The 27,268-nt window shown below is 44.2% G+C and overlaps 1 protein-coding gene across 1 annotated transcript; it reads right to left on the bottom strand.

Annotated features, from left to right (window-relative positions):
• Positions 1–18,960: 18,960 nt before the first annotated feature.
• Positions 18,961–26,785, bottom strand: LOC101839716 (C-type lectin domain family 10 member A). The gene is made up of 10 exons (XM_040749001.1): positions 26,616–26,785; positions 21,949–22,035; positions 21,016–21,129; positions 20,473–20,568; positions 20,317–20,388; positions 20,172–20,243; positions 19,936–20,022; positions 19,695–19,846; positions 19,510–19,616; positions 18,961–19,370 (listed from the first exon to the last, which is right to left on the bottom strand). Exons 2-10 carry the CDS (start codon positions 22,007–22,009, stop codon positions 19,211–19,213), a joined length of 921 nt encoding a protein of 306 aa, XP_040604935.1. The 5' UTR covers positions 22,010–22,035; positions 26,616–26,785; the 3' UTR covers positions 18,961–19,210.
• Positions 26,786–27,268: the final 483 nt, after the last annotated feature.

Below are 27,268 nucleotides of genomic sequence, written 5' to 3'. Positions count from 1 at the left end.
CTTCTCCGGTGATGAGGCTAGCATGCAGTGTACTCTGACGGGGTCTCAGTGAGCTCTCTAGTCATGCCAAATGAAGATGGCTGCTGCAAGTGAGAATGTCTAGACAGGTCAGAGGAGGAAAACTCTGCTTATCCAAGAAAAACTTGTGAGATTTGATTTTAAAGCAGAGTTTTATAGTTTTTAATTTCTCTTTCCAAAACCCAAGGAATCTTTGAAACTAACCTTAGACCTTAGGGAGGGAGAGACAGGAGAGATAAGGACAGCGACTGTCCCTTTCAGGAAAGTGTCTATAATAATGCCAGACACAGCAGGGGGCTGAGTGAGGTTTAGGTCCATTAGTTAAAAGAGATCTCTTACAGGAGGAGAAAGATCTGTACTATGAGGAAGCAGGCTTGAGGGTTATGCTACCTATGCTACATGTCCGTATTCCTATAAACTCTGGGTAGGGGAGTGGGGCTGGTTAACTTGTAAAGGAAGTCATGCTACCTCAGATCCATTTGGGAGACTGGATTTCTTTCATGCCCTGCCCACAGCCTTCTGCTCAAATGTGCTAACAGCCAATGGGAAAGAAGCAGAGAGGTGACCACCTGAGGGAAAGAAAAGAGGTCTGAAATTAAGTCACTCAACCTAAACAGTGTCCAGGACAGCCTTCAAAGCTACAGAGAAACCTTGTCTGGGAAAGAAAGAGTGTAACCCCTCACTTTTGAGAGAATTGCAGCATCCCCAAGTCCTAGCAGGCCTGGATTGCTACCTGCTGCTGCCTTCTTGGGGTCTCATATACTCCTCACCCTTGAATTTCCAGTTGTAGTTGCTAAACATAGAGAAGGTCTGCCAGCTGGAACCTACAGGCACACTTGCCCTGGGCATCCTATGGATAAGGGCCAGTCTTCAGTTATTCACCAATTACCAAGTTTTAGGAGAAATGCAAGTTAACCACAGAGCAGTCTTGTTTGAGCAGAAAGCTATCTTTAAAATAACTTAGTGACATTTTATTTCCTATGAACTTGAGAACTTCTGAGAAATGTCAAAACTGTTGATGACAAAAGATTCAGATTAGCCATGGCTAACAGTTTCACAACTAGGTCTGCAAAAAAGCCCTGCCAATTAAGAACAATGGTTCTCAACACCCACGCTGGGGGGCTCACAATCTCCTGTTCCAAGGGACCTGAAGCCCTTTTCTTGCTTCTGTGGAGTGGATGCCGGCATATGTGTGAGCACTCTCTCCCTCTCTCTCTCTCTCTCTCTCTCTCTCTCTCTCTCTCTCTCTCTCTCTCTCTCTCTGTCTGACTCTGTCTCTGTCTCTCTCTGTCTCTGTCTCTGTGTCTCTGTCTCTGTCTCTCTCTCTCAAGCGCACGCGCGCGCGCAGCGCACACACACACACACACAGATAAATAAATAATAAATCTTTTAAAAAGTGTCACAATTAAGCTGCTTTCACTGAACAGACTGGAATGAGAGTTATGCTGAGCCAGCAGTCCTTTAATGTATTAAAATCTCGAAGCGCCTGGAGCGATGACTCAGCAGTTAAGAACACTTGGCTGCTGCTCTTGCAGAGGACCTGGGTGTAGGGACCTCCAAGTCCAAGTTCTTAGCACAAAGGAGATTTATTTGTATGAGAGGGACAAAGGGCAGGGGTAAGGGACAAAGACAGGAGATAGAGGGTGAGGGAGAAGGGGAAGGGAACAAAGGAAAGGGGCGGGGACATTTGTTTTAGGGGGACAAAGGACTGCCTCTGGATAAAGGAGACAGACGTGGCCCATAGGCAAATGGCAGTTTACAAAGGCAAGGGGGAAACCCTGTGTTAGGATGAGGTGTTTAATTGTAATTGGACATGTTAATTAGGTGAGCCAAAGGGGGCTTTTGATTGCTGGACTTCCATACTTTGATAGCTGAACCTCAGAAGTCAGCCTCAAGAGGAGGAATGGCTAAATAAGAGAGCAGACCCAGGTGGCCAGCTTTAAGGATGTAATCTAACAGTTTTTAGGAGGGCAGAGGGAATGGGGAAAGGGCAAGGCCTGCCAGAGCCATGTTTGCTGTGCTCAGGTCACTGGGTTTGAATCCCAAAACCCACACCAGATGGCTTCAGGGGATCTGATGCCCTCTTCTGGCCTCTACAGGCACCTACATGCATGCTGTGCACACACAGGTAAGCAGGCACATGCATGCTGTGCACACACAGGTAAGCAGGCACATGCATGCTGTGCACACACAGGTAAGCAGGCACATGCATGCTGTGCACGCACAGGTAAGCAGGCACATGCATGCTGTGCACGCACAGGTAAGCAGGCACATGCATGCTGTGCACACACAGGTAAGTGGGCACATGCATATATTTTTTTTAACTTGTAAGTAATTTTCTTTTAACTTTTCCAACTTAATTACATATACCATTTCCTTTCTACAAAATTTGCCCTTCATTGATCTTCTAAAACTTCATTGAACCTTATGATGATTTCTACCCTTTTCCAGTCAAGGAACAAAACCCTTACTTTCCCAAATCCTTTCTGAGTCTGTTGCTGTTTTGAGACAGGGTCTTACTGGCCTGAAATTCAGTATGTTCACCAGGCTGTCCTCACACTCACAGAGATCCACTTGTGTCTGCCTCCCAAATGCCGGGATTAAAGGCATGCACCACCATGCCTGGCCCTTGCTGATTTTTTTTTTTTTTTTTTTTTTTTTTGGTTTTTCGAGACAGGGTTTCACTGTGGCTTTGGAGGCTGTCCTGGAACTCTGCTCTGTAGACCAGGCTGGCCTTGAACTCACAGAGATCCGCCTGCCTCTGCCTCCCGAGTGCTGGGATTAAAGGCGTGCGCCACCAACGCCCGGCTCCTTGCTGATTCTTAAACATCCTCTTTCTTTTGACTTTCAGAAAGAAACCCCCATCCCCTTAACCTTGTTCGTTCTGATCTCTCTTCCCACCTGCTTCTTCCTTCCTGTTTGGTTTCCTTCCTTTAAAATTTGAAAGTCTTTACAAAATCCTTCCCCTTTTCAACACAATGCTGTTTGCTTCTCCCAAGTCCTTCCCCAAACCACAGCTTTACTTTCCTCTCTATGCCATTTTGCATTTATAATTATACACACTCATTAAAGTTTTAACACCTTTGACAGACTCAAATGCATTGAGAAGCTTACAATGTTTCCATTTAGCTTAAGCTTTTACCAAAAATAGATACAACAACTCAGGAAAGGATATATACTAACAATTCTAATTTACCAACAAATTTGAGCCATTGCATCTGTCAAAACTGCCTTAGTCACATGAACCATGATGCATCAGGGATAACTTAATAGTCTTGATTTTATGAGCACGCTCACATAAAACGTAGCTGATCTGAACAGAATTTCCTAGAGGGCTTTACTTGTCTACCTTGTAGATATATGTATTTTGGGAAGTAACAATAGTAATCTTGTCAGAAGACTTACCAGCCAGGAAGAAAACTGAAACAAAATGAATCAGAAGTTATTCAGGCAGCTGCGCCCCCAGGCTCCCACTGTCGCTGCCCATAGAGAGAACTTTGTTCTCAAGTTTTTGTTTTGTCTTTTAGATGTGTGTGTGTGCTCGTGTGCATGTACATGTGTGTCACAGTGTGCATGTGGAGATCAGAGGACAACTTGCAGGAACTGGCTCTCTCCTTCCACCATGTGAATACCAGGGATTGAATCAGTGCCTTCACCCAATAAACCATCTTAGTCTCACAGTCAAAGTCAAACACAAGGACCCTCATTCACTGCTGGTGAGATTGCAAACTTTTGCAACCACTCTGGAGATCAATGTAGAGAATTTTCACAAAGCTGCACCACTCCCTGGCATATGCCCAAAGGACCAGACATCCTACTTTACAAATGCTTGCTCAGCCATGTTCACTGCTACTCTATTACAATGGCTAGGAAACAGAAACAGCCTACATGTCCTTCATTTGAAGACTGGATAGTGAAATTGTGGTGCATATATACTATGAAATACTGTTGAATTTTAAAGAAAAATGAAACCATGAATTTTGCAGATAAATGTATGGACCTAGAAAATTTTGTATTGAGTGAGGAATCCAGACCTGTAAAGACAAATGTCACATGTTCTCTCTTATGAATCCTAGCTCCAAATCTTCAGACATGAGTATATAACCTGGAATAACCACAGAAGTCAGGAAAGGATAAAAGGCCCCTGGTAACTCTAGAGAAGGGGACAGTAGGGCACGGACAAATCGAGAAAACCGGGTTTGGGAGTTAACTGGATATGAGAAAAGGGAGGGAAGGAGGAGAGATAACACTAAGGATGTTTTAAAAAACATAGGGAAGCATAATTATGTTTACTTAAATATATATATTTGCATATGCTTAATACACATTGTGTGATAATTATATGTGTGTGTATATATATATATATATATATGTTTTGAGTGAAGTTACACTACTTGGGAAACAATGCTGCCCCCAAGAGGCACAGGCTGTCTTACAAAAATCCCAGTTCTAGCATGAGAAATTTCCCTTTGAGTTATTGATGAAGAATCCAAGAAGCTCCCAAAATAATCCAGGCTATTACTATTGCCCTTGATTGCCTCCCAGAACCTGAAGGTAAGACTCTATTGCTGAAGACACCACACACTTCAGACACGGGAGGAAGTGACCTGGAAGCCTCCTCCCTGAGGATTGGCTCCCATAGTATCTGAAGGTACCAAGCAAGATGCCAGGGGAGAAAAGCAAACAATAGTCACAGCCTGCATGGCAAGATATTCCCAAGAGTGTAATATCTTGGGAGTAACAAACCTAAGGCCCACTCAGTAGGAAAGAATCCATGCCTGGTACTATAAATCTAGTCCATCACTCGTGGCCAGTGAGGTCCTGGACCCGAGAGGAGAACCTACTATTCCCACTTTCCTAAACCAGCATAATTCCCAACTGCATTCTAGATGCTTCCTTACACACACAGGTAACTGCAGCTCCCACCCTCATCAAGGAAGTTTCTTTTTGCAGCTGACAGAGACCATCACAGAAATCCACAACCTTTCAAATGTTATGGGGAGCCCAGAGAGGACTACTCACAGTTTATAGTCAAATGGAAGTGTGAAAGTCTTTATTCCAGCCAGATGGGACTACACTGAGGTATTTGGGACCCTCTTTCAATATATAGATATTAGTTTGTCAGTTTTGTTCTTCTAGAGAACCCTTACTGACACAGTATGTCTTTGGATAATGAAGGAACTGAGCTTGAAATCAAGAGTAAATTAAACTATACACTTTAAAGAATCTACAGACCAAAGAGCATCTCAAGAGAAATTAAAAATTCTTCTGAAGGAAACTAAGTGAAAGAATAACACATCAAAGCTTGTAATAAAGAAATCCTTAGCAAGGCATTCCATTGTTTATGATAAAAAGAAAGTTGGGGCTGGAGAGATGACTCAGTGGTTAAAATCACTTGCTGCTCTTCCGAAGGACACAGGTTTGGTTCCCAGCACCTGCATGGCAGCTTACAGCTGTCTCTGACTCCAGTTCCAGGGAGTCCAGTGTCCTCTTCTGACCTCTGTGGGCAGTGAATGAATTTGGTACACAGACAAACATGCAGGCAAAGCACCCACATGCATGTAAACAAAATAAATCTTAAAAAGTAAATAAATAAAAATAAAAGAAGTAGACTTGGCTTTGACTACTCTTGTCTGCCTTCTACTACTGTAACAGAAGCAAATGCACTCATTTTATCTCACTGTTGTGAAGGTTTCAATCATGGTTGGTTCTCCTTGTTCCTTTGGAAGCCTATGGTGAGTCAGCAGAAGTATATGGTAGCAGAAGTCCTAGCCTCATAGACAGAAGCAAAAGGAGGAAGACAGGGCTATGGTCCTATGTCCACATCAAGGTTTTGCCTCCAGTGCTTGGAAGACTTTCCAGGAAACTCCATGTCCTAGGTTCAACCAGCTCCCATTAGCACTGCATGCTGGAGACTAAGCCTCTCCCTTATTTCCCATATGTATTCATCTGTTGACAGACAACCAGGTTAACGCTGTAACTTGGCTATTGTGAACACTACCACTACACTGTGTGCAAGCATTTCTGTGTATGTCGACATAGATTCCTTTCAGTACATAGCCAGTAGTGAACAGCTGGATCACATGGCACTTCTCAGGCTAGTTGTTTAGAAACCCCTTCTCTGGTTTCAGTAGGGACTGAACTACATCACATTCCCACCAAGAGCAAATAAGGTGTTGGTCCACATCTTCACACATTTGCTGTTTGTTTTTCTTGATAGCCATTCTGACTGGGGCGAGATGGAATCTCCATGCAGTTTCCACCTGCATTTCCTTGATGACTAAGGAGCTGAACATTTTTTAACATATTAATCTGTACTTACTATTTGTGAAGCTATCTGACTTGCCTGCCTGTGTATTGGGTTGTTTTCCTTTTTTTTTTTTTTTTTTTTTTGGTTTTGTATTGTTTTGGAGCCTGTCCTCCTGGAACTCGCTCGGTAGACCAGGCTTAGTCTTGAACTCACAGAGATCCGCCTGCCTCTGCCTCCCGAGAGCTGGGATTAAAGGTGTGCGCCACCACCGCCCGGCGGGTTGTTTTCCTTTTAATGTTTGTTTTTTATTTCTGTATATACGCTGAATATCACTCTCCAGAAGAGTGAGTCACTAACAACTGTCCTCCCACATTCTGGAGCCTGGTTTTTCACTTTGATAATAGTTTCCTTTGCTACATGAAATCCTTTCAATTCATGAATACCACTTATCAATTCTTTTATTATTTCTTGGGCTATCAGAGTCCTTTTCAGAAAGTTTTTGCCCATCTTGAAGTGTTTCCTTCTAGTACTTTCAAAGGTTCAGGTCTCACATTAAAGCCTTTGATCTGTTTGGAATAGGTTTTTGTACAGAAAGATCTAGTTTTGTTCTCCTACCAATATCTAATTTTCTCAACACCTCGTGCTAAGGAAGCTATCTTTCCTTGGGTGCTGTAGTAGTTAATCTTGTCACTTGATGGTATCTGGAAGCAGCTAAGAGACACATCTCTGGGTGGATCTGTGAGGGAATTTCCAGAGAAATTTAGCTTAGGAGAGACTACCCTTCCCTAGAGTGGGCAGCACTTTCTAGCAGGTCGCCTAGATGACATCCGAGGAAAAAGGAATGCTGCCTGCCTTCATTAAACATTTTTAAAGATTTTATTCTCTGACAGTTTCATACTTATGTACAATGTGTTTTGATCATATTCACTCTATCTTAGCTTGCTTTCTGCTGTTGTGATAAAGACCATGGCCAAGAACAACTTTGGGAGGAGAGGGTTTATTTAACCTGCATGTCCAACCGTGGTCCATCACTGAGGGAAGTCATGGCAGGGGCTCAAGGCAGGGATCGGGGGCAGGAACTGAAGCAGGGGCCACCGAGGATGCTGCCTATGGTTTGCTCCACTGCTTGCGTGGCTTTTCTCCTCCTCTTCCTCTTCTTTGGTGTTTTTGAGACAGTGACTGTCTACTTAGCTCTAGAACTCACTCTGTAGGTCAGGTTGACCTCGAAACTCAGCCTTCTTTTTTACACAATCCAGGGCCACCTGCCCAGGGCAGGCAACAGCTGCAGCATGCTGAGACCTCCTATGCTGATTATTAATTTAAAAAAATGTCTCCCAGCACTCGGGAGGCAGAGGCAGGTGGATCTCTGTGAGTTCGAGGCCGGGCTGGACCGATAGCCTCCAAAACAATACAGACAAACCCTGTCTCGTAAAAACAAAAACAAAAAACAAAACAAAACAAACAAACAAACAAAAAAAACAAAAAAAATGTCTTCACAGACTTGGCTACAGGTCAATTTAATGGAGACATTTTTCCCAGTTGAGACACCCTCTTCCTAGATTATTCTAGCTTGTATCAAGTTGACAAAAAACAAAGCAGAACAAAACTAATCTCCACACGCCCGTATCCACCCATCTCTTTCCTACTGGGCACATTCTTCTCCCCCACACCCCTCCCAACTTTAATGATTTTTCTTCTGTACTTATTCTATAAAATGTATTTTGATCATATCTATCCCAGTATTTTTCTTTTTTTAATATCCCACAGAATTTAATCAGGATTGCTTGATGTACATGGAGGTGAAGTTATTTACTGGCTGGTGGAAAGGTCACTGTCAGCCACACCCCTCAGCTAGGGGCGAACCTCATAAGCCCCTCCCCTACCCATGCCGAAGCACCCACAGGCTCCATCTTCTGTGAGTTTATGAGTTTAATGGCCATGTCAAGCCCAGAAGACAGCATTTTTAGAGCACCCTCCCCATCTTCCACCTCTCACATCCTTGCTGTTACCTCTTCATGTTTCCTGAACCTTGTGTGGAGGAAAATGAGTGTAGGTGTTCCATTCAGAGCTGACCACTTAACAATCACTTTTCCTCAGGGCTTTGACAAGCTAGGAGTCTTGTATTAATTATTGTATTAATTAATACTACCCACTCCAAAAGAAGCTTCTCTAGCTGTGGTTATAAACATAAATATGTAGGAGGCCGTCGGACAATATGTCCATTTCACAGAACAACAGTAGTAGTTTTCCTCCTGGGGCCATAATGTGTCTAGCAAGGGGCTTTGACCAACTTTACAATGTCAGACATGAATTTTCTCCCATGGAGCAGACCTCAAATCCAATAATAAAGTGACTGGTTACTACCATAACAGTCATGCCACTATTACACTGGTAGGCACATCTTTTCTAGAAGGTTAGTATTGTCTTATGCAGAGCTCAATGCCAGGTAATATTATTGATTTTTTTTCTCCCTCAGTGGCCTACCTAGAATCTTCTAGCATTATAAAAGCTAACAGGGAAGAAATTTCAGCACCATTTCTCTATGTCCTGCAAGGTAAGTCTTCAGAAATAGGACCTGCTATCTAGCTGCAGTGGCAACCACGACCAATGGCAATACCCGGCATTATTTGGGGCAGGGTGCTCTGGAGACTCCCCGACCAACAACTCATAGGGAGGCATCCATCCCATGGCTGGCCCCGGGATTTGTTTTGTTTTGATTTGATTATTCATGTCTTCTGAGAATAGCACTGTACCCATGCTGGCACATCACTCAAGCTTTTTTTTTTTTTTTTTTTGGTTTTTATGAGACAGGGTTTCTCTGTATTGTTTTAGAGGCTGTCGGACCAGCCTCAAACTCACAGAGATCCGCCTGCCTCTGCCTCCCGAGTGCTGGGATTAAAGGCTTGCACCACCACTGCGGGCCACTCAAGCTTTTTTGTTTGCTATTATATCATTTAACTAGTTTACAAAGTAGCAGGTTTGCATAAGATACTTTCACCTCCACTCTTCCCATTTCCATGTGTGTGTGTGTGTGTGTGTGTGTGTGTGTGTGTGTGTGTGTGTGTCTGTGTCTGTGTCTGTGTCTGTGTCTGTGTCTGTGTGTGCGCGCACTGGTGTGCTGATGTGCCGGTGCCTATAGAGTCAGAGTATGGCATTGAATTCTTTAGAGCTATAGTTACAGACAGTTGAGCCACCCAGAATGGTTGCTGGGAGCCACACTCAGGTCCTGTAAATAAGTAGTGAGTACTCTTAACCACTGAGCTGGCTCTCTGGCCCCTCCCACTTTCTTTTGGTCAGTGTAGCTAAAAGACTGTCGATTTTCTTTTGTATTTTATGTTACTTTTTACTAAGAACTTTTTAAAGATTTATTTATTTATTATGTATAGGGTTCTGTTTGATTGTATGCCTGCAGGCCAGAAGAGGGCACCAGATCTCATTATGGATGGTTGTAAGCCAGCATGGTGGCTGGGAATTGAACTCAGGACCACAGACAGTGCTGTTAACCACTGAGTCATCTCTCCAGACCTATTAAGAACTTTTAAATTAAAATATAATTATATCACTCTTCCCTTTCCTTTCACCTCTGCTTCCATGTGCCCCCCCCCCCATTCCTTCTCAAATTGATGACCTCTTTTTGGTTAATATTGTTACATATCTATGTACATAAACATGTAAATATACCTGTTGAGTCCATTTCGTGTGGCTCAGGCATATATGACCTGTTGGTGTTACATAATCAACTAGGGGTTCACCCCTGGGAGAGGCTAATCCTCCCTCTCTCAGAAGTCTTTAGTTGCCTATGGTTTTTTGTCTAGAGTGGGGCCCATAATTTTCTCCTTCTGAGTTAGCACATTTATTGATATTGTCGGTCTTCAGGTCTTGTTTAGTCAGCCTTATTGTTGAGGTATCATGGATATAGCGTCCCTACATGTCATTTATGGGAGATACAATCTCACTTTGGTTCGTACAATCTCTCCGCCCCCCCCCCCCCCATTGGAACTGTTCCCTAAGCCTTTGGTCTAGGAGTTGTGTTGTAGATGTATATGTTAGGGTTGGGCTCCCCATGATCCACTCATCTCTGCACTATGTCCAGTTGTGGTTTTCTGTAATGGTTTCCATTTGCTATTGCTGTGGCCTTTGGTTACTTCTCAGAAGTCAACACCATGTACTTTGGACACAAGACCTGGAAGACTGAGCTGAATCTAACCAGAAATCCTCCTTCCTGTGGTCCAGATTTTATAATTTCAGAAAGTACTATGTAAATTGTCAAGAGAGAGACACAACCAATAACTCTATCCCTCTGTGATGCCTCTGAACCTCAACAATGATCAGTGTGGCCAGCTGTCGCTAAAGGTGCAATAGTGACACTCGTATCTCATTAGTAATCAACAACTGTCTAATTGGACTTAAGGTTCACTCAACAGGAGGAAAATCATGCCTGGTATTGGAAACCTAACTAACTACCGAGGATTAGTGAGGATATGGATCTTAGGTGAGAACCTACTACTGCCACTTTACTAGACCAGCATAATCCCTAACTGCATTCTAAACTTATCCTAAGAGTGTAGCTATCAGTCTTCATCAAATAATCCTCTCTTTGCAGCAAATGGAAACTATTACAGAAATCCACAACTTGTCAATTTTCTTTCCTTTTCAAAGAATCAACTGTTTCATTAATTCTTTTCATTTATTTCTTCTCTGATCTTTTTTTCTACCTACTGATTTTTCAGTTTGGCTTTCTAGGATCTTGAAACAGCATTTCCCTGTGTAACAGCCCCTGCTATCCTGGAGCTCACTCTGTAGATTAGGCTAGCTTCAAATTCAGAGAGATCCTTCTAACTTTTTAAGATAGGCATTTGTAGCTATAAACTTCTTAGAACTGCTTTCATTGAATCCCACAGGCTCTAATATGTTTTTGACATCATTCATTTCTAAGAATTTTTAACTTTTACTCCTGGTTTCTTCATGGGGTCATTCATCGCTCAATAGTGTATTGTTCAATCTCCATGAATTTGTTTATTTTCTGTAGTTTCTTTTGATATTGATTTCTAGTTTTAATGCATTGTGATCAGATACAAGAAATGAAATTATCTTAATATTTTTGTAGTTGCTAAGACTTGCTTTGTGTCCCAAAAACATGGTCTGGTTTTCTAGGGTATTTCATGGGCTGTTAAGAAGAATATGTATTCTATAGCCTTTGGGTAGAATATTTTATAGATGTCTGTTAAATCCATTTGATCTATAATGTCATGTAACTCTGATGATTTTATTTGCCTGCATGACCTGTCAGAGTCAGTCTTAAAGTATTGTTGTGTTGAGATCACTCTGTGCCATTACAACCAGCAGTGCTGTTTTGTGAAGTTGGGTATGCCAGTACTCAGGACATAATCTGGAGAATTGTTCTATGCTCTGAATAGAGTGTTCCCACAATCAATATGAAGTGATCTTTTCTATTCCTTCCTTCCTTCCTTCCTTCCTTCCTTCCTTCCTTCCTTCCTATCTCCCTGTCTCTCTCTCTCTGTGTCTCTCTCTGTATCTCTCTGTCTCTCTGTCTGTCTCTCTCTCTCTCTTTCTTTTTTCTCTTTTTCTTTGTTTTTTTGAAACAGGGTCTCACTGTGTAGCCCTGGCTGGCCTGGAATTCACTTTGTAGACTAGGTTAACTTTGAACTTGTAGGGATCCTCCTGCCTCTGCCTCCTGAATGCTGAGATTATAGGCATGTGTCACTAGCCTGGCTTAAGCAGCCTGCTTTGTCTCATCTCTATGTATCTGCTATTTTTCCTGCCAGTACCACACTGTTTTTATTACTATGACTCTGTCAAGTAATTTGATGTTTTGTTTGTTTGTTGTATTTTTGAGACAGGCTCTCAATGTATAGCCCTGGCTGGCCTTGAACCCAAAGAAATCTGCCTGCCTCTGCCTCCTGAGTGCTGGCATCAAAGACCTGCACCACCATGCCCAGGGCATAGTACAGTTTGAGATCAGGGATTATGACACCCAAATTATTACTCTTTCTGTTCAAATTGCTTTGGCTATTCAGAGTCTTTACTGTTTCCATATGAATTTTAGGATAGTTTAATGTATTTCTGTGAAGAATATCTGTGGAATTTTTATTACATTTATGTATTGGGAGGAGAGTTGCTTGTCATAGCACACATGTGGTAATCAGAGTACAATTTGAAGAGGTCAGTTATCTTCTTCCACCGTGAGTTTCCTGGGGATCGAGTCCAGGTCATTGGCATTGGCAGCAAGCACCTATATCCACTGAGTCACCTTCCCAGCCCCATGTCACTGGAACTGTGACTTCAGCTGCATACTCTTTTTTCATAGTAATACTGAAGTTCCACGAGCAAGGAACACCTTTTTACATTTTAGTATCTTCTTTGGTTTTTAAATTTAGTGTTTTAAAGGCCTGGCTAGCTCAGTCGGTAGAGCATGAGACTCTTAAATTTAGTGTTTTAAAGTCTTCATTATACAGGTCATTTACATCCTTGGTTATATTAGAACATAACTCTCTTTACAGGTTGATTTTGCATCCTCTAACTGATTAAAATGTTTAACAGTCTTGTGATGGAGTGCTCACTGAGTTACTTATTTCAGTGGGATTGAGGATGGACCCCAGAGCCTTGGGTTCTTAGGCAGGCTGGAAATGTCTCTACAGCTGAAATGCACTCTCAACATATGTGATAGAACACCCGATGCATTTATGTATATGACCATGTCACCTGCAACACCGATGCATTTATGTATATGACCATGCCACCTGCAACACCTATGTATTTATGTATATGACCATGCCACCTGCAACACCGATGTATTTATGTATATGACCATGTCACCTGCAACACCGATGCATTTGTGTATATGACCATGCCACCTACAATTAATGACAATCTGAGTTCATATTTTCTCTTGTTTGTACTCACCACATTACTGTGGCTGACATTAAAACACTGTGTTGAATAACACTGAAGAAAGTCAAAACAAAACCTTTTGTGCCCCAAGTTATTTTGAGTGTTTTGTCACAGGAACAGAGCAAACTCAGGCTGTCCACACCTCGTTGTTCTCTGCCTGGTCGTTCTTTCTTTTGTATATACATTTTGGGTTTGACATCCTTTTTTACCTTCCTTTACTCTTATTTTACTTATTATTATTTTTCCTTTGGGGGCTTTTCCCTTCCTTTCTAACTACTTTCTTATATATTTATTTTATTTTTATTTCATTTTTAACAGGGTCTTACTATATAGCTCAGACTGGCAGTGATCTTGCAGTGATCTGGCCTCAACCTCTCAAATGTTGGGCCTACAAGCATGTACCACCATACCCAGCTTCTGTTTTACTTTATTTTTTTTATTTCACATGATCTATGTGTTTGTTTGGAACTCTGCAATGTCTGCTACCAAGGAATTTACCTAAAATTTACAACAGTGACATTAAAACATCACATTTGTTTTGTGGGTATTTTTGCTGGGTATTTTTTTTAATTATGCATATGGATGTTTTGCCTGCACACACACACACACACACACACACATCACATCACATCACATCACATGTGTGCCTGGTACCCAAGGAGATCAGAAAGAGACATCAGGTCCCCTGGAACTGGAGTTACAGATAGTTGTGAACCACTATATGGATGCTGGGAAACACCATACAAGAGCAGTCAGTGCTCTTAACTTCTGAGTCATCTCTCCAGACCATCACATATTTCCTTTCTAAATCACTTAAAGTTTTTCTTTTTGATTTTCCTGTTAAGTCCAAAATTATCTTGAAAAACAGTAAGGAGATTACCTGTTGCCTCAGACCCTTTAAGATGAGCTTCTGTGCTCATTTCTAACCCTTGCATTGTGTTCAGAGAACCATTCCCTCCTGTGATGGGGAAGACCTTCTGTGTATATGTTTGATTGGTATAAACAAAGCACTGTTGGCCAATAGGGAAGCAAGATAGGTAGGGCTAGGAGTCTAGGAGGATTCTGGGAAATGTAGTGAAGAGTGGTCTCCCGGGAGGAAAGGACACGTCAGGAGGCATCCTCGGAAAGATAAGTCCTTATAAACATATATATTAGTAATTATGGGTCAATAGTTAAGTCAGAGCTAGCCAGTGAGAAACAATAGCAAATGGCCAACAGCTTCATAACTAACATGCTGCCTCGTGTGTTATTTGGGGGCTAAAGCGGCAACGGGACCCAGGTGGCTGGCAGGAAGAATGTACTTTACACTCCTGTCATTAGTTGAGTTTTATTTGTGGGAAAATTCTTTCTCTGTGTCTGCCAATTGTTCTGTGAGCATCTGGGAGCCCTGACTGGTGGGTCCCTGGGTCCCTACTACAACCCTTGGTTGTTAGTGTCAGTGACTCTCTTCTGACGTCCTCCTGGTTGTCACAAAGTGTTTGGTGATTTTGGGTTGCGTGTGGTATGTACCTGTCACCTGTCTGTGAATGCAGCTTCTCTCTTGTGATGAATAGAACAGATCAGTAGGATCATTCAATGCTTCTGAAGTGTTGGGCCCCAGCCCCACGGGATCTCTGTGAGTTGCTGGTCACCTATAAGTGCAACCTGTTTTCCAGTCCAAGTGCTTCCTGTTTTCTAGTCCTGGCTTACTGCCCCAGCCTTGACCCTCTGACATCAACATCTAGCAGGAGAAAAACATGCTCTCTTTCACCTGGGGTTTTTCTACTGTGCTGTAAGCCTGTATATAAGACTGTTCCCTCCTACAAGAGAGAGACCTCTTAACACTTAAAATAAAGACACACACACACACACACACACACACACACACACACACATTCTCCTGACAATAAAGACAACACATACATTCTCTTAGTACAAGCAGCTGATGCCTTGTCTTTCTTTTCCCGATACCTTAGACTTGCTTGTGGCATGGGCACCACAATTGGAGGTTCCACCGAGATCCAGAGAGACTTGGAAAGACTGGGAAAGATCAGCCAGAAAGCAGACTCAGAAGAAGAGAGACTTGAGAAAAAAAAGATTTGAAAACAGGTACCTCAACTTCTAACAGTAAAATTGAATGGTCAAATCTCCAGGCTTTTGCCTGAGAGCTCACCTTCTAAGGAGAAGGTGTATTAAATTAATCTCCAGCCTTTCACGTGATCCACTGAGGTAAAACAAAGTAAAGAGAAACTGAGAGACTGCCCTTGAAGGCTGGTGAACAAGTAAGGTTATAAGGGTATATTGGAAAAAGGGTACCAAGTTAGGGGTACCAGATTAAATCTCCAGGCCTTCGCCTAATACCAAGGTCAGGAAAGAAAGGGGAACCTGAAAGATCGCCCTCAGTTGGAGGGTGGATTGAGTAAATCTTCAGACTTTTGCCTGAGGGATCATCCTCTGTTGGAGGGTGAATTAAAAATGGGTAACAGTTAGTGATTGAGGTACTGGTACTAAGTGAAAGAAAAGGAAAAGATAAAAGTATATGGAATGGAAAATACATGGAGAGTCTGGATACCATGTGCTGTTGTCTTTAAATTGTTTAATTGCTAAGAAAGGAACAAAAACTGCTAAAAGACATTTGAATATAAATACTGCTAAATTAATCCATCTTATATATTTTAAAAATGCTTTGACTTCTAAATTTAAATATAAGAACAGGTTACTTGGGAAAAGAATTTTTGCTTTTGTTTCCATAGAAAATAAAAAGCTGTGGGTTCCTTTCAGACTAGTATGGTTTGATGAAGCAAGGCCACCTGAAGCAGTGACCGAGGTGATCCAACATCTAAAACAGCTGAGATGATGCAGCCTTACAGACCACAAAAACAAGGACTTCAATAGGTTTCTGTTTTTTTGTCATGATCCCCATGGTATTTCAGAGGCCCTTAACAGCAGAAAGTAGTTTTAAAAAATGACGCCCACATTCCCAATATTGTTTATAAATGTTTGTTTTCATTTATACAGGGTTGGTTATTTAAGGTCAATTTTGTGAATCATGTCTAAAAAATTTTGACCAAAAGCCTGACCTCTCCACCCTACATCTACAGAATTACAAGGAGTGGGTACAGCTGTAGCCCCTAAGTGTAGCTCAAAACTTCTCAAATGAAGGGATGATGAGGGACATACAGGACTTTTTCAACCTTTTCTTTTAATTCAAGGATTGGCTGGAGTTGTTTTGTCATAGAGATTTCAATTAAGAAAGTTTTATTTCAACAAACTAATCATGACCTAGGGAAACAGGATGACTAAAAGTATGTATGTTCTGTATGTATGGTGTGGCCACACCGGTATGTATAAAATGTGATTGTAAATGCGTAAGTGTAAACTGCTTAAATTGCCTTAGATATGATTAAAAGGATACTTAAGTTACTTTAGATATCGTTAAAAAGCTACCTAAATTACTTTGGATATAGCCAAAAAAAATCCAGCCAGTCAGTGTCTTAACAGAAAGGGTTGACGATTTGAGTCCTCAGAGCCAGTCAGTAAAAAAAATAACAAAAGCCTACAACATGGCCTGAGAGCCAAAAAAAATCTTTATAAAATATTCTATAGAGTAACAAACAGTTCAAACAAAATTTCAAAAAATAAAAAAGGGGCCGGGCGGTGGTGGTGCACGCCTTTAATCCCAGCACTCGGGAGGCAGAGGCAGGCGGATCTCTGTGAGTTCGAGGCCAGGCTGGACCGACAGCCTCTAAAACAATACAGACAAACCCTGTCTTGTAAAAGCAAAAAATAAATAAATAAATAAAATAAAAAAGGGGGAGTAATGTCCCTAATCCCCACATGATTAATTAAATCATACACTCCTCATTTAAAAATTTTAAATGTAGATGCCAGTGAACAATCTGCTGCAGACAGATTCTGACATGATAAAACTTGAGTGACTTTTGCTCAGGTCAAATGGAGACACCCATGCACTAGACAGTGGAAAAGATCCAATTCTGCCCTAATTTGGGGTCAAGGGCGTGTTTATATTTTCTTACAGGAAAAGAATAAAGCTCAGTGGCTGCCAAAACATTTGTTGAGATGCATGGAACAAAGAAAAACTAGGCCTAAGACCATGGGAGCTTGCGCAAGCCAGTTCCAGTGAGATCCCCTAAGCTAGTGTTCCTTACCCTTAATGTCATCAAATCTACGGGGGGGGGACCGGTTCGAGATTTCCAGTTTCTCAACAGGCCTGCTACACCAACCTCCCGGACCCCTGAGTTTCCATCCCAGAGCTGACAAAGAACTAAAAGATTGACAGTTTGCCCTTGATACACCTTAAAACACAAAATTCATTTTGCCAGTTTTTTCCCTTTGGGGAAAAAAGGACCCATTTAAAACAATTGGACACTGGTATGAACCATGATGAGTGACAAAAGCCCCTTTTCAGTATTTAAAAAGGACATGGCCGCTTAAAATATCAGCCTTAGTGGTTTGTGTTCCTAAAATTGCGCCTTTGCCAGTGTATTTTTCTGGAAAAATACAACTTGCCCTAATGCGGCCAAAAAGAGACTTTGTGATCACTGCTGGGGCGATTATAACTATCGCTTTTGCTGCTACAGCAGCCATTGTATCTGGGACTGCCATCTCACAGTCTGTAACTACAGCCAGCACAGCAGATAAACTGGCAGGGGAAGTAACAGAGGCTCTCAGCACTCAGAGCTCCTGAAATAACTTAGTCCAGGTAGGAATTTTACATCCTTAAACCTGTTGGCCTACCCTGGCACACATTTGTGTTACTCCTGCCAAAGTTTATACTCATCAATTGGCCAATCAAATTATTAGGATAAATGAGACCCGGGTTCCTCCATCCTCTAGAGAGATCATCCTTAGGAAACCCCAAATGACAGGCCATTTAATCAAGGAATAGGCCGGGTCCCCATCTCTGGGCCTATGTAGCCATAGGACTTATCATCATATACTTCATTTGGTTAAGGTGCCTTGGCACTAAGCCAGCCCAAGATGGAGTTGTCGCTCAAAGACCACAGAGAATCCCTCAGGCTTGACTACTATTAAGCCTACAGAAATATTAGACAGTTAGCGACAGGTGAGACTAAGGAGATGCCAGCCAACCAAGACAGGAGGGTCACACAGTCTGGGTGGTTTCTCCATTGACGAGTAAGGTTGACATTAACATCCTAGTCACCTAAGATAGGTGCTAATTTATATATAAAGAAGGGGGGAGATGTTGGGCCCCAGCCCCATGGGGTCTCTGTGAGTTTCTGGTCAGCCTACAAGCGCAACCTGTTTTCCAGTCCAAGTGCTTCCTGTTTTCTAGACCTGGCTTACTTCTTCAGCCTTGACCCTCTGACATCAACATCTAGAAGGAGAAAGCTCTCTTTCACCTGGGGTTTTTCCACTGTGCTGTAAGCCTGTATATAAGACTGCTGCCTCCTACAAGAGAGACATCTCTTAAAGACACACACACACACACATTCTCCTGACAATAAAGGCAGCACATACATTCTCTTAGTACAAACAGCTAAACGCCTTGTCTTTCTTTTCCTGATACCTTAGAGTTGCTTGTGGCGCGAAGTATTCAGTGCTGGGGTAGCTCAGTTTCCAGTGGGTAGACAGGTAACAGCAGTGACATGGATGACAGAATAAGTTGCCTAAGCGTATCTATAAATAATAAAACGGGGCTTCTAACCAGATCATCTGGCCAAGCGTCGTCCAATCCTCATGTTGCCGTCACCCACCCAAAGCTTCCCAATGCGAGCCGGCTCACCACCAGCTCCCTACAAACAACGGCCAGACAACTCTTAGAACGTATATTTCTCTTTTTTTAACCCTAAAAGAATAAGTTGACAATAATAGGCTGCACACTGTACACAGCATCAGGGTCCATACCATTCCAAACACAATGCTACATTCCTCATATACCATCCTTTATCTACCTCTTAAAATCCTAGAAAAAAAAATGTCCCGAGATGGTGGAGATACCCAGACCAGGGATGTGCCAGACATCCGGAACTTATGGTACTGAAGGTATAAGTTAGGGGTAAGGGACTCTTAGCTGCCTTTGTTCAGCTCTGTTTCACAAATCCAGCGGTACACCCTCTGGCAGACATCATCATTCCAACGACCGTCATTATAAGAGAAGTGGGCACAGTCCTCACCTCCTCCCAGTCCATGTCCATGCCAGTTATCGGGCTGCAGTGGCCTCCAATTCCTGAAAACAATTGGTTCTGAGCTCCAGGAGGTCAGGCCCTTAGCCGTGTTAGCAGGAGCTCCCCCCAAACCCCCAGGGTCATATGCTAAAGATAGGACAGTCCCAGGGAGAGGGAGCAAGCTGTAGGCCACATACATACTTGAATCCGTTGTCAAAGTCAGTCCCATCCACCCATCTCCAGGGTCCATTTTGGTCTGTTAGACCCATCCAAGTGGGCACAGGGCCCTTGTGATCATTGATAAATTGCTGAGGAAAAAAAGAAAGAGGGGGAAATGACTTCTCCTTCTAACAGACAACTTCCTGGAGAGCCCATCAAAGTCACACCTGCTCCGCCATGGAGTTGACCACCACCAGGTGAGCATTCTCCAGCTGGCAGTATTTGTCAGCATCAGGCCATGACTTCTCAGACTGAGAGAACCAGTAGCAGCTGCCTTCGTGCTCCACCCAGTGAAGAGGGCAGCAGGCCATTTCAGAGCCTGTGAAGAGAGGGAGGGTGGAGAACAGGGCGCTGCCTAGCGTGCCATCTCCCAGAACTGGAGCCAACTCCGCCCATCGCCATCCTCACCATTGTTCTTGAGGCTGGCCAACTGGCATGTCAGGAACTTCAAGTCCTTCCCCAGCTCTTGGACACGCTCCGTTATTTCAGACAGGCCTGGGACACACAGAAGGAAGTGAGAACAAAGCTCTGCTGTGACCTCTGCTTGACAAAGAGTCCCTGCTGCTCAGACGGCCTGCACAGGGCTCAGTCTAGGAACTACACACGCTCATCTGCCCCCAGGGCACAGGAAGCCCAGGTCTTACCTGTTTTGAATTGCTGTTCCTTTTTCTCCACCGTGCTCTCCAGGGAAGAAACCTTCTGGCTCAAGTCTCGTCCTGGAAGACCGCAGTTCAGCACCAGGAACGGCTTCCACCCACACCCTCTGCACTCAGACACCAGGCCTCTCACCTGCCAGCAGCTCCTGCCTGTGGTCATCCACCTCTACCTTCAGGGAGCTGATCTTCTCCTGCAAGCTGTTGCCTGCACAGCAAGGGACCGGAGCTCAGGCCTCTGCCCTCCCTACCCAGCCACTGCTGCCCAGAACCTGGTCAGAGCCCAACTCACCCCTGGAGATCAGGGCCTGCAGTTCATCCTTTGTGTTGGAGGTGACGTTGTCTAAAGTGGCTCTCAGGGTGCCTAGGTCCCTCCTTAACTGGGAATCTGATGAGGGCGACAGAATGATCAGAACCAAGGCTGCTCGGTCCCTCTGTGCCAGCACTGAGCTGGGCACATTGCACAGAGAGTAGCGTTCTGGTCCCAGAGTCCCGGTGGGGCAGGTGCCATTGTCACCCAGTACTGCACATGAGCAAACCCAGTCTTAGGAGGTGAGGTAATGTGACCGTGTAACCCAAGCACAATAATAAGTGACACGGCCAGCAGCCATCCCCATCATGAGTCCCCATGTCCCCACCAGTGTCCCCACTGCTGCTGTCAGCTACTACCCACTCCAGTCACTGTGCACTGTGCTTCTCTGGCTGTTAACCCTGTCATTGCCATGGCCCTCACTGCTGTCCGCAGGTGCCCTCTGCACCCATCACTGCCCCATCGGCCTGGCCCACCACACACCCCAGTGACTCCCCCCTTCCCTGCCACACTGAGGACACCCACTTTGGGATCCAATCACAGAGACAACCACCAGCAGCAGGAGGCCGAGGACCAGGGAGAACAGGAGGAGGCGGGTCCAAGAGAAGATATTCCACAGGAAGGACTGGGGGGGAGCCGCTGAAAGAAAAGAGGGCGTCAGGCTAAATGGTCAAGAGCAGATGTTCTCAAGCGGTGGAGTCCTTCCTCAGGTGTCATACATCAGACATCCTGCATATCAGATAGTTACATTACGATTCGTAACAGTAGCAAAATTACAGTTATGAAGTAGTAACAAAAATAATTTTATGGTTGGAGGTCACCACAATGTGAGGAACGGTATTAAAGGGTCACAGTATTAGGAAGGTTGGGAATCACTGCTCTGGAGTGTGACAGATTCAGGAGGTGTGGGCCCCAGGGGACGTATCTTGAGGTGAATGTTTGGCCCTGGTAATGCTGTAAGAGGGGGGAGGCCAAGAAGGATTGGGGTGATGGTGCTCCAGCCTCTCTCCTCTCATGGCCCAACATGCGTCCTCACTCACAGAAGCCTCTCCTGCTGTCAGGGCTCAGGTGCACACGTGTGAGACTGCACAGACATTAAGCACTTGCAGACAGGGGCTACAGTGTTCCATGAGGTCTTACATCAGAGTGATACAAGGACACAAAGGTACCTGGGACAGCCAGGCCATTATCAGGCCCTTAGCCTTTGCATGACTGTGTGAGCAAAGGGTGAACTTCTCCAAACCCAACTACCCACCATGCACAGCTTCAATCCCTGCCCACAACGCATGGGAAGCCAGGACACTCCAGGTCACTCCTGTCCCTGACCTTGTATGTGCAATGTAACGGACTCTCAGAGAGGGACTGAGCTTACCGGTGCGTGGTAAGAAACGACAGCAGAAACTCTGACAGACATACTCAGAGCCTGCTCAGGAGACTCCATTCCTCCTTTCCTCTTACCTTTCCCAGGCTCCTGGGTTTTCTCCTCGTTCCCCAAGTTCTGGAAGTTTTCATACGTCATTGTCTTGTTTAGGCAAATTCACAGAACTGAAATGGAGAAGCCAGGGTTCAGTTTGGGGTACAACTAGGTCTAAGAAGAAGCAGGGTAGAGCTGGGGCTCTAGCAGGGTATTGCAGTTGAGAATGAGCCTAGGGGGCTGGAGGGACAGCTCAGCTGTTAGAGGCTAGGCTCACAACCAAAAGTGTAAGAGAATGAGTCTAGGTTAAAGCAAGGATGGAGGTAGACGTGAGTTTGCAGCTGAGGCTAGACATGACCTCAGAATCGCAGCAGCCTTGAGTAGTGGTGGGATTTGGAGGTAGAACTGGAGCTGAGGACATACAACTCTGGGCTGCTTCTACTGGTGCAGCATTAGCCAGAGTGACAAAGCATTTGAAAGACCATGACATACTGTTTGGTTTTGATTTTTGGTTGTTTTGTTGTTGTTGTTGTTGTTGCTTTATTTTTCTGAGACAAGGCTTCTCTGTGTATCCCTGTATGTCCTGGAACTCACTCTGTAAACCAGGCTGGCCTCGAACTCAAGAGATCTGCCTGCCACTGTCTCCCAAGTGCTGGGATTAAAGGTGTGCACCACCACTGCCCAGCAACATACTGCTCTTTAAGACCATAGGATGCCTTGCCTGACTACAATCTGAACACACAAATATTTTCAAACACTACGTCTAAATGTCATGTGTGGAAGGGCTTTCTTTTCAATTTAACTTTGAGAAACCTCATATGTTGTGTCTATCTTTCTCTCTTTCTCTTTAACATGTCTATTTATTTATTTACTTAATATCCTGGCCCCAGTTTCCCCTCCCTCTTTCTTCCTAGTCCTGCCCCCATCCCCCCTCTATTCCATCCCCCAATCCACTCCTCCTCCCTTTCTGTTTAGGAAAGGCAGATCTTATAAGAGTATCAACAAAACATGGCATATCAAGTCACAGTAAGACTAAGCACCTCCCCATGTATTAAGGCTGGGCAAGGTGACCCAGTATGAGGAACAGGGTCCCAAAGGCCTGTAAAAGAGTCAAAGACAGACCCTGTTTCCCCTATTAGGAGTCCCACAAGAGGACCAAGATACACAACTGTCACATATATGCAAAGTGCCTAGGTCAGTTCCACACAGGCTCCCTGGTTGTCGGTTCAGGTTAGTTGATTTTGTGAGTTTTCTTGTGGTGTCCTTGACCCCTCTGACTCCTATAATCCTTCCTCTCCTTCTTCTTCAGGATTCCCCAAACTCCACCTTACGTTTGGTCTGCATCTGTTTCCATCCGATAACAAGTAGGCCAGGCACCAATCTGGTGACAGGGGATGGTCAATTCAGGCTATGTATCTACTACTGCTAGGAGTCTTACCTGGGGTCAACCTTGGAGATTCCTGGGAAAGTCCCTTGTGCATCCCCCTCTCCAGTAGTCTCTTTCGGTGCTCTCCCTCCATTGTCCCTCCCTCCCTCTGCCATCCCCACCTACCCTCAGTCCACTTATGATCTCTCTTCTATTTCCCCTTCCCATTGAGATCCGGGTTTCCCCCTTTAACCCTCCTTGTTACCCAATCAGCCTGGGTCTGTGGCTTGTAGCAGTTATCCTTTCTTTAATGGTTAAAATCCACTTATGAGTACGTATCATGTTCATCTTTCTCAGTCTGGGTTACCTCACTCAGGATATTTTCTAGTTCTATCCATTTGCCTTCAGATTTCCTGGTGTCCTTGTTTTTAACAGGTGAGTAGTACTCTATTGTGTAAATGTACCACATTTTCTTTATCCATTCTTCAGTTTAGGGACATCTAGGTTGTTTCCAGCTTCTGGCTATTACAAATAAAGCTAATACGAACATAGTTGAGCACATGTCCTTGTGGTATGATTGAGCATCCTCTGGGAGTATGCCCAAGAACAGTATAGCTGGATCTTGAGGTAGATTGACTCCCAGTTCTCTGAGAAACTTCCACACTGACTTCCAAAGTGGCTGTACGAGTTTGCACTTCCACCAGCAATGGAGGAGTGTCCCCCTTGCTCCACTTCCTCTCCAGCATGAGCTGTCTCTTGTGGTTTTGGTCTTAGCCACTCTGACAGGTGTAAGGTGGAATCACAAAGTAGTTTTGATTTGCATTTCTCTGATGACTAAGGATGGTGAACATTTCTTTATGTGTTCCTTGACCATTTGAGATTCTTACTTTGAGAATTACATTTAGATTTGTACCCCAATTTTAAGATTGGATCATTTGGTTTGCTAATGTCTAGTTTTTTGAGTTCTTTATACATTTTGGAAATCAGCCCTCTGTCGGATGTGGGGTTGATGAAGATCTTTTCCCACACTCTAGGCTGCCATTTTGTCCTATTGACAGCATCCTTTGCCTCACAGAAACTTTTTCTTGAAAGGACTCATACCACAGTTCCACTCTGAAGGGTTTAAGATACTACAGTTCAAAGAAAATGATTTTAACTAGCCCATCATTTAAAATAATAGGAAACCAAGAGGGGTTTTCTGTTGTTTACCACGCATTTGTATGCATTGCTTGAGTGTGTGTGTGTATGTATGCGTGTGAGCGCACGCGCACATGTGTGGCATGGCACATACATGGAAACCAGAGGATAATTAATAGGAGTTGGTTCTCTCCTTCCATATTGTGAGTTCCAGGAACTAAACTCAAGTCATCAGGCTTGGCAACAAGCTCCTTTACCCATAAGCCAGCTCACTAGCCCAACAACTTGTTTCTGTTTTTTCAATAATGTCTATTAATGTCTCGAGAATCACTTTGACTATTTGGAATACATTGTCTTCACGACCTTTCTTAACATTTTCATGGTCCCTTACTAGAAATTCTAATGGGGGGGTGGAAAGAACAAATAACAAAATTTTTTTTTGGTTTTTACGAGACAAGGTTTCTCTGTGTTGTTTTGGAGGCTGTCGGTCCAGCCTAGCCTTGAACTCACAGAGATCCATCTGCCTCTGCCTCCCGAGTGCTGGGATTAAAGGCATGCGCCACCACCGCCCGGCACAAATAACAAATTTTATGATGGTTTATGATTCAAAAATATAAACTATAAATAACTTAGAACTTAACACTCCAAATGAAAAATTTTAGCAAAGTCATGCTGTTCTTTGAAGATTTGTAAATAAAAATTAAATGTTAAGACCTCAAAAACAGGTGCCACTCCAAGGTCTAAAATGACAATGAACTTGTCCTTGTGTCAGCACCCAGTCAGGAGCAGAGGGAACCGAGCCTAAGACTACAGTAAAACTGGGAGTGAAGTGAGTTGAGTGTGGACAGTTTGGGGCAGGACTTGTGTGAAGATTCCAGGTGGATCTGGGGTGGAATCAGGTTAGAGTTGAGATAGGAGCTGGGCTTAGGACTGGGGTAAGGACCTGTGAAGGCAGCATTCTGTAAAGTGCTTCCTGTGCAGATATGAGGCCCTAAATTCAGTTTCCACAGCCCATGTGAGAAAGCTGGCCAAAGGCCTAGAGAGATGGCTCAGTGGGTAAGAACATGCAATACTCTTGCAGGTGATCTGAGTTCTACTCCCAGCTCCCCACTAGGGCAGCTCACAATTGCCCTTGCCTCCAGCTCCAGGGAGATTGAACTCCTCAGGCCTCTGAGGGGGCCTGCACTCACATGTACATGTCCACATACAACGACACATGTGTACATATAATTCAAATAATAAATAAAGTTTAGAAAGAAAGAAAGAAAAGTCTAGGCATGATACCATGCTAGGCATGGCGTTCTGTTTGTAATCCCAGCGCTGGGGAGGCAGAGACAGCTGGATCCCTGGATCTTGCTGTCAGGTCAGCCAAGCCTAATCAGCAAGTCCTGGATCAGTCAGAGACCCTGTCTCAGAAAACACATGCATGCGCGCGCGCACACACACACACACACACACACACACACACACACACACACACACACACACACAAACCAAAAACCAGTGTGGGACTAGGGAGATGGCTCAGCAGATACTGGGCTTCTTGTACAAGCATGAGGGCCTGAGTTCAGATCCCCAGCACCCATGTAAAGGCTGGTTGTGGTGGCACACTCTTGTAACCCCAGTGCTTGTGGGAGTGGGGCATTCACAGGTCATAAGAACTCACCGGCAGATGGACTAGCCCAAATGACAAGCTTCCAGTTAAGTGAGAGAACATGCCTTAAAAAATAAAGTAGAGAGCGATAGAGGAAAATACTAGACATCAACCCCTGGCCTCCACACATGCATTTACCTGCACACATAGTGCACGCACATGCATACAATACCACACACACACACACACACACAATGTAAATAGCTCCTGAGGAATTATAGCCATGATTATTCTTTGGCCTCCACATACATGTGCATGCATGCATGCATGCACCTACACATACATGAAGAGTTTGGATCTAGAATATCTCCAAAAGTCTGTTAAGCAAAGAACTGAGGTTAGGGCTGAGAATAAGATGGCAACTGGGCCCGAGATGGCGCTGAATTCGAGTGTGAGTGTAATGAGAATCCAGTGAAGGGGCAGTCACAAATCTCGCACAAAGCCTTCCCCCGTCTGCACACTTCCCTCCACCCAAGGCCCAGAGTCCATCCCTCCTTGTGTCCCCTTACTCATCCCCTGTCCCGCTGGTCCCCTGGCGACCCCAGCCGGGTTACCTGTGTGAAGTCTGCAGACTGTGACTCTGGCTTCCCTGTGTGGCAATGAGCAGGGGTGGGAAGTCAGTCAGAGTGGAAAACTATAGCCCAGAGGGCTGGTGTGGGAGGGACCACGCAGATGCCACATACGTGTCAGAGCTCATCCAGTCCTTTGTGTCTAGAAAACTGGGAACACCCAATTTTCTCAACTTCTAACAGGAAACACTGAGTGAACTGGAACTTGAGTGTTTGTGGACAGTGTGGGTGGGAGTGTCTTCCAGGGTATGCCTTCCTCTGGCCCTCTTTCTTGACGCTCCTGTGACTTCCTTGTTTCTCGCTAAGTGGGAAGGGTTGCAACAGAGGGACAGTCTGTTTTTCTTCGCCTATGCCTCTCATCTTCAATCGCTTCCTGCCCATGCCCAAGACACCATGAATTTTGGTGTCTCTCACTGAACACCCGCTCTACGGGAGTTCATGCACTGCTCATAGCCAAAACCTTGTCTGTCTCCCCAGCACCCGAGGACTCCAGCACCGAGCTCCACCTCCACACCCCTCACTCCACTCAGAAGGTTGGAGAAGGGAAGAAACCATGTCCTGACCAGAATGGAGAGAAGGAGTAGAGAGAGCATCTTGTGTTATTAAGCATCAATTAGGGAGGAGTGGGGGCAGTGTTA

This window comes from Mesocricetus auratus, unplaced genomic scaffold (genome assembly GCF_017639785.1).
Source record: "Mesocricetus auratus isolate SY011 unplaced genomic scaffold, BCM_Maur_2.0 Super-Scaffold_100007, whole genome shotgun sequence".
Lineage (NCBI taxonomy): Eukaryota > Metazoa > Chordata > Mammalia > Rodentia > Cricetidae > Mesocricetus > Mesocricetus auratus.
The sequence above is the reverse complement of the archived record's forward strand: the minus strand, read 5'-3'. Positions and strand labels throughout refer to the sequence as shown.

Coding starts and splice junctions, on each gene's coding strand:
- LOC101839716 (XM_040749001.1), bottom strand. CDS start 22,009: ATGACGTATGAAAACTTCCAGAACTTGGGGAACGAGGAGAAAACCCAG. Junction 20,569..21,015: donor CTCTGTGATTGGATCCCAAA/GTGGGTGTCCTC, acceptor CGCCCTCATCAG/ATTCCCAGTTAAGGAGGGAC. Junction 20,023..20,171: donor GGAACAGCAATTCAAAACAG/GTAAGACCTGGG, acceptor TGTGTGTCCCAG/GCCTGTCTGAAATAACGGAG.